The sequence below is a fragment of the Macaca mulatta genome, chromosome 12 (assembly GCF_049350105.2).
Source record: "Macaca mulatta isolate MMU2019108-1 chromosome 12, T2T-MMU8v2.0, whole genome shotgun sequence".
Lineage (NCBI taxonomy): Eukaryota > Metazoa > Chordata > Mammalia > Primates > Cercopithecidae > Macaca > Macaca mulatta.
In genome coordinates, this window is record NC_133417.1 from 26,799,393 (window position 1) to 26,813,027 (window position 13,635).

The 13,635-nt window shown below is 44.8% G+C and overlaps 1 protein-coding gene across 3 annotated transcripts in view; it reads right to left on the reverse strand.

Annotated features, from left to right (window-relative positions):
• Positions 1-10,902: 10,902 nt before the first annotated feature.
• The window catches only part of ZRANB3 (zinc finger RANBP2-type containing 3), a 321,989-nt gene continuing 319,256 nt past the window's right edge, over positions 10,903-13,635 (reverse strand). For all 3 annotated transcript variants that reach the window (XM_077956903.1, XM_077956894.1, XM_077956902.1), the window contains one exon: positions 10,903-11,203. In XM_077956903.1, coding sequence (XP_077813029.1) covers positions 11,186-11,203 — 18 coding nt within the window. In that variant the 3' untranslated portion in view covers positions 10,903-11,185. The remainder of the gene's footprint in view (positions 11,204-13,635) is intronic.

Below are 13,635 nucleotides of genomic sequence, written 5' to 3' on the forward strand. Positions count from 1 at the left end.
GGATGGCGTCCCAGGAGGCGGTCCCCGTCCTCACTCATCCAGGAGTCTCCCCGCCTGCCTGTTTGCTGGGCCAAGGCCTTGCCTTAAACAGCCTCCTCTACAGACACCTTTGCTTCCATTAAACTTTGCTTCAGAAAGGTGGCCTTGGCTGTGGACAGAGGCCAGTCCGACCTGGGTAATCAGTGATGGGACACCATCAAAGCTCTTCCAAAGCCCCCCAGCCACAGGACGATTTGAGTAAATAATGACTTGTCCATGCTGTTTGTTCACATTCCTCTTTCTCAGCCCTATTTTGGCCCCAAACACTATTTTTGCCCATGTTGCATAACAAGGGAACCGCATTCTTAGTAACGCACTGTCGCTCTGCTGTTATCTTGCCTATATGAAAAAATGAATTATTTTTAGAGTGTGAATTTCCCAAACATCCTCAACTATTCTGGGAGTGAAGGGAGTGTGACGGTGGGAGGCCCAGCCTTCTCTGTGGCTGTGGCTGAGTCCCACCCAAGGGCTTCTGTTGCCACTGAGCCTGGGTGGGGACATGCCCTATCCTGCCCTGTCCCAGTGGCAGGTGACTGTCTCTGCACAGGGCTTTCCACTGACAGCGGGGGGACTCCGGAGCCTACGAATACTCTTCATTGATTTTCTTGACTCCTGTTGTGACTTTGGGGAAAAAAATGCAAGCAATGGCTGTCCTCTTAGAGACTCAAATAAGAGGCTGAAATTCCCGCTGGGGGTTAGTCCAGGCGAGCAAACTACCCTGAAAAAGTGTGTGGGCTCCCTCCCTGCCACCGAGGGACATGGTAAGAAGGCTTCCCCGACACAGGTGCTAGCAGGGTTAATGTTATCCCATCAGTAAAGCAAACCTTTCCAAAACGGTCAGGGGTTTCAGGCCTTGCCATCTGGCTGGGGAGCCAAACATGCTTTTTTTGTGTGTTTGTCAGCTCCCCAGCTGTGTCCTGGTAGACAGCTGCTCCCAGGAGTTGGCATAGAAGCAAAAGTGCAGGAAAAGCTGACCCACTCCAGGTGTGTGGAAGCTGCTGGCAGGAGCCCAGCAAGGATCCACCTGGGTTGTAATAGAAACAATGCAACCAAAAATGCTTGAGTGAGCTGGGATAGATGTGGCCTTGTCACTGAAGATTCCATCTGAGACCTCTGCAAATATCCAAATTGTATATGTTCTTAGAGCAGATCATTTTTCTCACAGGTAAAAAAAATCTGTGTTAAGTAGAAATTATGAGTGGCCCATTCCCCTGCTACCCACTTAACTTTTCCTTTCTTCTGTGTGTGCTGATGGAGAGAAAAGACAAAAGCTATGTTAGGTCACTTCTTAGGACAGAACTTGGCAAAATGGCCATAGAGCTGATTTAGGGGATACATTTTCAATTAGGAGATAGGTTTTCAAATATGAATTCTAGTTTTTCAAATTTGAACTCTATCAGACATGGTAGAGAGCTACTGATAAATTTGGCAAAAGATATGCAAGGTTTCCAGAGAGAAAATCATGAATCTTTACTGAAAAAGAATTAAAAGACATTAAGTTGAGAATGTCAGTATTGCCATTGTTATATTATTTTGGTGACATACCCTTGTTCTTGTACAGAAAGATAAGGTACCCTAAAGATGTCCATTCTCCCGACAGTGACATATAATTCCAAACAAAATCACCAAAATATTTTTTTTTTGGTGTTTGTTTTTTGGTGGAATTAAAAGAGTTGAATCTGAATTGTAGATAGAAGTGCAAAAGGCCATGAACAACCAAGCAATTCTTGAAGAATAGGGTCATGGATATTGCTCTATAAGATAGTTAGACTTAGTAATGCTGTACTATAAAAGAGTATGGTACTACCCTATGATCCAACAATCCCCCTACAGGGTGTCTAACCAAAGGAAAGGAAATCAGCATGTTAAAGAGATATCTGCACTCCCATGTTTATTGCAGCAGTGTTCACAACAGCTAAGATGTGGAATCAACCAAAGTGTCCATCAGCAGATGAATGGGTTAAAAAAAATGCGATGCGTGGCCTGGCGTGGTGGCTCATACCTATTATCCCAGCACTTTTGGAGGCCAAGGTGGGTGGATTGCTTGAGGTCAAAAGTTCGAGACCATCTTGGACAACATAGTAAAACCTCGCATCTACTAAAAATACAAAAATTAGCTCAGCATGTTGGCACATGCCTGTTATCCCAGCTACTCGGGAGGCTGAGGTATGAGAATCCCTTGAACCCAGGAGACAGAGGTTGCAGTGAGCTGAGATTGCACGACAGCACTCCATGCCTGGGTGACAGAGGCAGACTCTGTCTCAAAAAAAAAAAAAAAAAAAACATGGTGCACATACACAATGGAATACTATTCAGTGATTTTAAAAAAAGAATGAAATCCTGTGATTTGGGACAACATAGATGAACAGACAGGATATAATGTTAAGTGAATAAGCCAGGCACAGAAGAACGAATACCACATGCTCTCATATCAGGTATCTGAAGAAGTTGATATCATAGAAGTGGAGAGTAGAATAGTAGTTACCAGAGGCTGGGGAGGTGGTAGGGGACAGGGGGAAATGGAAGAAGTCGGTTAATGGGTACAAAGTTACAGTTAAATACAAGAAATAAGTTCTGCTGTTTTATTGCACAGTAGGGTGACTATAGTTAACAATACTGGATTGTTTATTTCAAAATAGCTAGAAGAGAGGATTTTGAATATTCTTACCACAAAGAAATGACAAGTGTTTTATTGGGGTAACCTGTCCCCAATATTTCAACATAGGTTCTTTCTATTTTCTGTAAGTGTCGGCCAGCTGAGAAATAAAGAGAGACAGTACAGAGAGAGGAATTTTACAGCTGGGCCACCAGGGGTGACATCACATATCAGTAGGACCGAGATGCCCACCTGAGTCTCAGACCAGCAAGTTTTTATTAAGGGTTTCAAAAGGGGAGGGGGTGTAAGAACAGGGAGTAGATACAAAGATCACATGCTTCCAAGGGCAAAAAGCAGAACTACTAATACGGGTCTAACAAAGATCACAAGGCAGAGGGCAAAAGCAGAACTACTGATAAAGGTCTATGTTCAGCAGTGCACGTATTGTCTTGATAAACATCTTAACTAACAGAAAACAGGGTTCGAGAGCAGAGAACCAGTCTGACCACAAATGTACCAGGATGGAGTTTTTCCCCACCCTAGTAAGCCTGAGGGTACTGCAGGAGACCAGGGCATATCTCAGTCCTCATCTCAACCACATAGGACAGACATTCCCAGAGCTGCTGTTTATAAACCTCCCTGCAGTGCATTCCTTTCCCAGGGTATTAATATTCCTTGCTAGGAAAATAATGTAGCAATATCTCTCGTACTTGCACATCTGTTTATAGGCTCTCTGCAAAAAGAAAAATGTGGCTCTTTTTGCCCAGCCCCGCAGGCAGTCAGACCTTATGGTTGTCTTCCCTTGTTCCCTAAAAATCGCTGTTATTCTGTTCTTTTTCAAGGTGCACTGATTTCATATTGTTCATACACACATTTTACAATCAATTTGTACAGTTAACACAATTATCACAGTGGTCCTGAGGTGACGTACATCCTCAGCTTATGAAGATAACAGGATTAAGAGATTAAAGTAAAGACAAACATAAGAAATTATAAAAGTATTATTTGGGAACTGATAAATGTCCATGAAATCTTCACAATTTATGTTCCTCTACTGCGGCTCCAGCCAGTCCCTCCATTCAGGGTCCCTGACTTCCTGCACAGTGTTTGAGGTGATGGATATGCTCATTACCCTGATTTGATTAGTACACAATATATACTTGTATGAAAACATTACACTGTACCCCATAAATATGTACAATTCTTATGGTCAATTAAAAGCAAAAGTTCAGGCTGCACATGGTGGCTCACACCTATAATCTCAGCACTTTGGAAGGCTGAGGTAGGAGAATCACTTGAGCCCAGGAGTTCAAGGCCAGCCTGGGCAACATAGTGAGAACCCATCTCTATAAAAAGAAAATAGTAAAAATGGCTGGGTACAGTGGCTCAGGTCTGTAACCCTAACACTTTGGGAAGCCGAAGCAGGTGGATTTCTTGAGCCCTGGAGTTTGAGTCCAGTCTAGGTAACATGGCAAAACCCTGTCTCTACAAAAAATAACAATTAGCTGGATGTGGTGATGCATGCTTATGGTCCCAGCTACTTGGGAGGCTGAGCCCAGGAGGTCAAGGCTCAGTGAGATGTGATCGTGCCACTGCACTCCAGCTGGGGTGACAGAGTGACACCTGTCTAAAAAAAAAAAGGAAAGATTAGCCAGGCTTGGTGGCATGTGCCTGCCATCTCAGCTACTTGAGAGGCTGAGGTTGCAGTGAGCTGAGATTGCACTGCACTCCAGCCTCAGTGACAGAGGTAGACCCTGTCTCAAAAAACAGAAGTTAAAAAAAAAAAAGGAGCGTGGCACTGACTTAAAGTAGTCCAATAGAACAGATAGAGAGTTCAGAAGCAGACCTGTCCATATAAGGAAACTTGAGTTTTGATAGAGACAGCAAGGCAGATCAGTGGGAAAAGACGAGATAGTTAATAAACCTCTCATACAAGGATGAGAAGTTATCCTTGTATCCCAAGAGGAAAAATAAAATTGGATCCCAATATCACTCCCTACTCAAAAATCAATTTCTGGTAGACTAAATACTGTTCTGTAAAACACAAATACATAAAACATTTAGAATATTATGTAGGAAAGTAGCTTTAAAATTCCAAAGTAGGGAGGTCTTCTTAAATAAATACAAAGGAATTATGAACCGTAAAGGAAACACAAAGAATATGAACCACAAAGGAAAAGATGGATACATTTGACTCCATTAATATTAAGGACTTCTGTTTAACAAAGAAAGAAAATACAGAATGAGGCCAGGCGCAGCGGCTCACGCCTGTAATCCCAGCACTTTGGGAGGCCGAGGTGGTGGATCATGAGGTCAGGAGAGTGAGACCATCCTGGCTGACATGGTGAAACACCGTCTTTACTAAAAAAAAATAGAAAAAAATTAGCCAGGCGTGGTGGTTGGCAACTGTAGTCCAAGCTACGCAGGAGGCTGAGGCAGGAGAATGGCGTGAACCCAGGAAGCGGAGCTTGCAGTGGGCCAAGATCGTGCCACAGCACTCCAGCCTGGGCGACAGAGCAAGAGTCCATCTCAAAAAAAAAAGAAAAGAAAAGAAAATACAGAGTGAGAAAAGACAAGCTATAGACTAGGAAAATAAATTTGCACCTAGACAACCAATATGGATTATTGTGCAGAACAGACTTTACAATCCCTCCCTTGAATCAGTAAGAAAAGACTAAAAACTTAATAGCAAACTACACATACACACACAAAGATAGGAACAGGTCTGTCATAGAAGAGGAAAGAGGAGTGAGCAAAACACATAGGATAAATTTCAACCTCATTAGTATTTAGAAAAATGCAAATCAAAATCATGAGACACTATTTCACACATACCAGATGGGCACACATTTTGAAGTTAGACAATATTCAAATGTTGACAAGGATTCTGAGCAACAGGAACTCATTTTCATTGCTGGCAAGACTGCAAATTGGTTCAACTTTGGAAAATAATTTTGCATTACCTAAAAGGTTTGAACAAATACACACCCTACAGCGCGTAACTCTGCTCCTGGGATGTACTTTAGGGCAGTGGTCCCTAGACCAGCAGCGTCAGTATCACGGGGGAACTTGTTAGAAATGCAAATTCTCCAGCCGCTAGACTTCCTGAGCCAGAAACTCTAGGGCTGGGGCCCAGCAACCTGGGTTTCAGCAAGCCCTTCAGGTGACTGATGCACATCCAAGTGTGAAAATGTTTGCACACATGGACACCAGGAGACATGAACAGCCATGTTCACGGCAGCACTTTAGAGAAATCACAGACTGGAAATTGATGTCCTTCAACAGTGGAAAGGATAATTATTTTTTATCAGAGAATAGTGAAAAGAAATGAACGACTATTATTACACTTATTGGCATGGTGAGTATGTATCACAAACGTAAAATCGAGTGGCAGAAGCATGTCACAGGGGCATATATGCAGTACAATTTCATTATCTAAAGGTCAAAAACAAGTAACTCAACAATAACCTGTTTAGGAACATGCACATATGTGGCACTCCCATAAAGAAAAGCAAGGGGCTGCTTTCCACACAACTCAGGAGAGTGAGTGTTTACAGGGAGGGAAAGGGAATGTACTTGGGCGGCAGGGGACCAGGTTTAAAGGCAGAGGGAATACTTCATTTTTTAAGATAGGTGGGAGGTACACCGCTGTTCATTTTACTATTTAAAAAACATAGTTCAGGCCAGGCGCAGTGGCTCACGCCTGTAATCCTAGCACTTCGGGAGGCTGAGGCTGGTGGATCATTTGAGGTCAGGAGTTTGAGACCAGCCTGGCCAACATGGTGAAACCCTGTCTCTACTAAAAATACAAAAATTAGCCAGGCGTGGTGGCGCGTGCCTGTAATCCCAGCTACTCGGGAGGCTGAGGCAGGAGAATCACTTGAGCCTGGGAGGCAGAGCTTGTAGTGAGCCGACATGGTGCCACTGCACTCCAGCCTGGGTGACAGAGTGAGGCTCTGTCTCAAAAATAAATAAATGAAATAAAATAAAAATAGTATATATTTCTATCCTAGTGTGGGACTAAAAGTTTCCATCACAGAAGATGCAGGATTGCATTATCGAGCGGTCAACGCAAAGGCTGCAGGCAGCCCGTCAAGCCTGAGGCCTGAGTCTGAGGGTCCATCTGGGAGCCCCCAGCTGGTCTGGCTTATCAGACTGGCAGCAGCTTGCATAGTGATGGGGACAATTTTGGATCTTACAGCCGGGTTTGAAGGCATGAGTTCGGGAGGATGAGGGAACGCGGAGTCCCACTTGTGCCTCTCCACCCCGGGGCCTCAGTGGGGCCTTCCCTTTTGCCACCTGACCTCGCCAGCCCCTTTGTGTCTCCTCTCCTCCCAGTAGGATAAGAGCTTTAGCCAGGGCCTGAGTGGAGGACAGAAGCCAATTTCCAATTTATGAGAACCTTTATAACACTGCAGTTTTATTGTGTATGTCTTGTGTGTATCTGTATACGTATGTGTGGGTACACACACACAACAGAAAAGGATATTTATGGTTGTGAGTGGTAATTTTTAAAAACTCTTTATTTCATTTACATGAGCATTTAGGAAAGTCACCTGTCTTTATAAAAAAATGCTTTTAACAAATATTTCCCTAAAATAATGACAGATGGTCAGTAGGTCGTTCAGTCACATGACAGAGATTTAGCCTCTCAGTGATCAAACCCACCGCTCTGGTGGCTGCGTGGAAGGGGGTTTAGGGAAGGCCAGGCTGGAGGTGTGGCCGTGGGAAGATGCCCCCTGGGGCTGCTGCTCTCCAGGTACACGGATGCTACTGTTTCTGGGAGTCACAGGTAGGCACGTGCTGCAGAAACACGGTCGTGTTCATCACTCGTTTCTCACAGGGCCTGCTGGCCTGCAGTAGTGGAAAGGATAAATGGCGTCTATGCAGCCAGAGCTGCGTATAGTACAGGAAAGAGCTGAGGAACGTCTTCTGGAGCTCAGGAAGGGTGCCCTCCTTTTGGGATCCACCCATCCTTCAAGACCGAATCCACAGGAGGTATTTATGCAGGGACTGGGGCTGACCCCACCGAGAAGGATTTAATGCATCCTCTCAACAAAAGACAGCCTTTTTCAACGACAGGAGGCTGGTCAGAGACCCTGCCATCTGGGCCCTTAGCAGATCTCAGTGTCTGAAACAAGCAGGCTTCGCAGGGAAACTTCAACCAGGCACTGTTTTTCACAGAAGGCTCACATTTGACAGGAAGGGAATGGTACGTAAGTTCCAGGAGCACAGGGTTGGGTTCCAGGGTCAGGAGAAGCAGGGCACCCAGAAGAGCTAAAGGGACCGAACGCTGCAGCCCCGTTATGTTCCTGACCCTCAGAGGGACAGACCCTTCCCTGCTGCGGCTTTCAGCTCCCACCAGACGGGAATGTGCTGGGCAGGGAACAAGGACTGTCTGTTTAAATTATCCCCAAACCTAGCTCTGAGCACATTTCCTGATTTGGAGGGAGGAGGGGAGGAGGTGCTTCCACTGCAGGACTTGATCTGGACGGCTGCTTTGGACCTCCGGACTTATCCGGTCCGGCGGCTTCGAAAACGCCAAGTTCTTACAGGAATTATCAGCTGACTCAGTCATAGGGTTCTGGACAGCTTAGGATCCTCCGACCCTCGATTTCTTGATTTCAACAGGAAGATAGTTCTTTTGTTCCCCTTTTCTAAAAGAATGGAAAATGTCATACTGCGTTTCCATGGAGGCCTCTAAAGAAAGATCATTCTCCTTTAGAAGAGCATCCAAAAAATTACACTCAAAACAAATCTTCTTTTGGCAGGACACCATTTAATCAGCTGGAAGATATTTATGCCTGTGCTTATAATTCTATGGCTTGTCGTGGGAAGGGAGAAGAGGAAGTTAGGAATCAAATGCTCCCTCATTTTTTGGAGGAATGATTGGAAGACTCTGGGAAAACATCCTAAATTGTTAGGTTTGATATTTAGCCATCTTAAGTTCACTAGAAACAATAGTTTTCTTGTTAATAAAAATAACCATAAAAATAGAATAATAACAAGTAAGGGCAGAGATCATGTCAAGTAACTGTGAGGATGTATTTGGTCCTTCCGTTAGTCAGACTGATAAAATAGTCCATAGAGCAGATGCCTTAGTAGGAATTCTATAAATTCCCACTGAGCACTGGAATTGGTGTTTTTTTCTCAGCTACCCTGATTTGCTTCCTTTTAAAGATCCATGTGCTCTTGAGCCGTCCAGCAATACACCTATCAAAATGTTACCTGTTAGGTGCAAAGGCCTGGCCCATGGCTGCTCAGAATCAAGAGGGTTTGGGGGAGGTGGGAGTAGGATGCTGGATGAAAAATTTACCCATAAAATACTGGCATGGGCTCCAAAATGATGCTCCCTGCAGGCCTGGAAGCCAGTGCCACCCAAGGAGACCTACACTTCCCGAGGTTGAGCACGCTCAGCTTGTTAAACACCAGGACACACAGAACGAAGTATAAACCCACCGGGGTTCCTCTGGGATATTTCCATGCACCAAGATTTCTGACCAGAGTAAGCCAGAAAATGTCTCAATTCTTCCAGTGGCAAAACGAGGATATGATATCTGCCTTTTACTTGCCACAGAACCCCTAAGATTCAGGACTGATTTCAGCAAAACTACACAATGGGTGAAGCATGTATTTGAAATCCTGCCATTTCAAACTAATCATCCAGTTTACCAATTGGTCAGGCCCACTCCTCGGACACCCCCACTTATAAGCCACACCCCATTACACTTCCTTAATACGGCAGAGCCTTCATGCTAGCTAATCTAATGAATACCTCATGCCTGCACAGAGGAGGCCAGCTGTGACTGTCAGGATACATTGTGCCACAGATGGGCAAGCCTCTCAGTCTGCTAGATGGCACATTCTTGAGGGGCAGGGACCATGTTTTATTTACATTGCTCTTTAAACACCTACATGATATATAATATGTGACTAATTAATTGAGCATGCACATGAGTCTATAGAGAAGTATATTTCCTATAATTCCTTTTAGCTAAGCTAGGTGGCATTTCTGTTATGAAATAGTTCAGATTTCCAAATTTGTGTATGTTGGAAGGTATACAGAATGGCAGTGATCACTGTGACTTCAACCAAACTTCAGAGCATGGAAACAGGTAACCACTCTAAGGGTTTTCTCTTAACCAGTGCTTCACTTCTCTCTCTTTTTTTTCTTTGAGATGGAGTCTTGCTCTGTTGCCCAGGCTGGAGTGCAGTGTCATGATCTCTGCTCACTGCAAGCTCCACCTCCTGGGTTCACGCCATTCTCCTGCCTCAGCCTCCCGAGTAGCTGGGACTACAGGCACCCGCCACCATGCCCAGCTATTTTTTTTTTTTTTTCTATTTTTAGTAGAGACAGGGTTTCACTGTGTTAGCCAGGATGGTCTCCATCTCCCAACCTCGTGATCTGCCTGCCTTGGCCTCCAAAGTGCTGGGATTACAGGCGTGAGCCACCGCACCCAGCCTCTTTTTTTTTTTTTTTTTAACAGACAGGGTCTCACTCTGTTGCCCAGGCTGGAGTGCAGTGAAGTGATCATGGCTCACCGTAACCTCTAAGTCTTGGCCTCAAGAGGTCCTTCCACCTCAGCTTCCTGAGTAGCTGGGACTACAGGTGTGCACCACCACACCCAGCTAATGTTTAAAATTTTTTTGTAGACAAGGAGTCTTGCTCTGTTGCCCAGGTTGGTCTTGAACTCCTGGCCTCAAGCAATCCTCCCACCTCTGCCTCCCAAAGTGTTGGGATTACAGGTGTGAGCCACCACAAGCAGGCTGCCTTGCTTCTCTTTATAGTTTCACCACATAGGAATGTATTCCCAAACAATACACTATCAAGTTGAGGTTTTTTTGTTTTTGTTTTTTTTTGAGACAGAGATTTCGCTCTGTTGCCCAGGCTGGAGTGTAGTGACTGAGTCACGGCTCACTGCAGCCTTGACCTGCTGGGCTCAAGTCATCCTCCTACCTCACTCAGCCTCCAAACGCCTGGGACTACAGGTGCACACCACCAAGCCCAGCTAATTTTAAAATTTTTTCTAGAGATAGTATTTCACCATGTTGGCCAGGCTGGTCTTGAACTCCTGGCCTCAAGCTGTCTGCCCACCTCGGCCTCCCAAAGTGTTGGGATTACAGGCGTGAGCCACCGCGCCTGGCCTGCTATCCAGTTTAGCTTCTTTTTGATGTTGTAAGTGAAATCACAGTGTATGTATTCATCCTGATTTGTGTGGTACTTTGTATATGTGACATCACCAGGTTGATAGACATAACTTCATTGATTTTCACAGCTGTATAGTATTTTATTATGTGAATATATCCAATGTATCCATTCTTCTGTTATGAACATTTGGGTTCATAACCGACTTTTTGCTGTTACAAACAGTGCTCTCTGAGCAACCTGGGGAGTGACTCCTCCATCACATGCAGTTTCTCCAGTGTGTACATTCAGTGAAGGATCTGCACCTTTGACTTCATTTGATAATGTCCAGTTGTTTTCCCAAGCGGTTGAACTAATTTACAGTCCAACTAGTTCTGGATGAGGGTTCGCTTTAGTCCATATCCTTACAGGCTCTTGGATGGCTGTTGACAAAGACAAGTTTTTTTTCTTTTACCAATTTGACGGTTGTAAAATAGTATCATTTTATGGTTTTGTTTTGGAGACAGAACCTCACTCTGTTGCCCAGCTGGAGTGCAGTGGTGAGATCTCGGCTCACTGCAACCCCTGCCTCAGCCTCCCCAGTAGCTGGGACTACAGACGCGTGCCACTACGCCCGGCTAGTTTTTTGTATTTTTAGTAGAGATGGGGTTTCACCATGTTGGCCAGGCTGCTCTCAAACTCCTGAGCTCAGGCAATCTGCCTGCCTCAGCCTCCCAAAATGCTGGGATTACAGGTATGAGCCACTGTGCCTGGCCTCTTACTATGGTTTTAATCTGCATTTCCTGAGGCTTATCATCTTGTACTAAATTTGAAAAATTAAAAACCTAAAAAAATTCAGACGTCCTCTTTGTCTTGCTCAATCAGCTCTATTAAAAACTTCCTGCAAGCAGCAGGAATTCTACTGCATGGATGTTCACAGCACGAATCCCCACAAACAGGGCAGAACTTCTCAGGGTTGTAAAATGAAGCCGAAGCTGCCGCCAGCACTGCTGTTACCGGAAGTGGCAGGCACTGCTGTTACCGGAAGTGGCAGGCTCTGTGCTGGACTGAGAATGAAATGTTGCTGCTTCCAGAACAGAAGACGAGCACAAAATGGCTGTGCACACGCCCATCTCTCCCTGCTGGAAGCTTATGGCCTAGAAGACAGAACCACTCACCCACATGTCGAGGGTTAGTCTTAGGAGGGATGGAGGGATTCCCTGTGGAGGCTTCTGTTTTAACAGCGACTTCCCAGCCTTCTACAGATTGAAGCCTTCTTTGCATGGGAACCGTCTCACCTAATCCAGTGCGCGTTTTGAAAAAGGAAGGAACAGAATGCCCTTCAGTAAACCCGGCCGGGCACAGTGGCTCACGCCTGTGATCCCAGCACTCTGAGAGGCCGAGGCGGGCGGATCACCTGAGGTCAGGAGTTGGAGACCAGTCTGGCCAACATGGCGAAACCTGGTCTCTACTAAATACGCAAAAAAATTAGCTGGGCATGGTGGCGGGTGCCTGTAATCCCAACTACTAGGGAGGCTGAGGCAGGAGAATTGCTTGAACCTAGGAGGCAGAGGTTGCAGTGAGCCAAGATCACGCAACTGTACTCCAGCCTGCGGGACACAGAAAGACTCCGTCCCCCACAGCCCCCACAACAACAAGAACAACGATGACAACAACAACAACAACAAACAAGAGAACCAAATCAAACTTTACCTCACACATCCCATTTTGGAAGTGGGTGCTTATAGCCGTGCTGCCAGTACAGCAGCCACTGCCACAGGTGGCTACTGAGACTGAGGAACTGAATTTTTAATTTTGTTAAATTTTAATTTAGAAACTAAAGCAGAATAAAATATTTTTCTGCGAAGCACAACATTATTGTTTTGGTAGTGATACATTTCACTTTAGTCATTGAAAATTTAGCGTCTTTGAGATGTTCTCTAGGTATACAAAATGTATTTTGAAATATTTAGTATAAAAATCACCAATTTTTATATTGTTACATGTTAAAATAATATTTTGAATACAATGGTTTAAGTGAAATATATTGTTAAAATATTTATCTGTTCCTTTTCACTTTTTAAAGAAGCTACTAAAAAATTTAAAACTATATATGTGGATGACATCAGGCAAGATGGTAGCGTGGGAAATATAGGACTCTGTCTCCCTATCTAGATAATTACACTGGCAGAATCTGTTTGATGTAACTATTTTGGAGCTCTGGAGTCTATTCAAAGGCTTGCAGCTGCCAAAGGAAGGCTTGGACAGTAAATTGCAATGAATTTTGGTCAATTTCAGCTCTTTGCATGGTAGTGGCTAACCATCCCTTTTCCCAGCTCCATGGGAGTCAGTCATGCATGTGTACCTGGTGCAGCTTGCACACAGCTTGTGGAAGTTAGAGAAGGGAATAAGGACCTTGTCTTCCAGATATCAGGGATCTATGTTCTGAATGCTGCTTCTGATCATGGAGGTGAAGACACAGAGGCAGGTTCCACTGTTGCAACCTCATCATGTGAAGTAGGTTTCAGAATATTTAAAGACCCAGAGCCTGTTATCTCCTGCCCCCTTCGTTATTCCTTCTTTTCCCTTTTGGAAGCCACATTTGAACAATGGAACATCAAAAAGCAGCTGCATATATAGGGAATTCAGAAAGTCACTACATATGTCCAGGGAAAGATTTAGGCTCAGAAAATACCCAAGAAGAGATTAAATTTACACCTTGGGTGAATGCCTGGCACAAAGTCACCCTACTACAGTAAGAACAGCAACAACAGGGCGAGCGCAGTGGCTCACGCCTGTAATCCCAACACTTTGGGAGGTCAAGGTGGGCGGGTCATGAGGTCAGGAGTTTGAGACCAGCCTGGCCAATATGGTG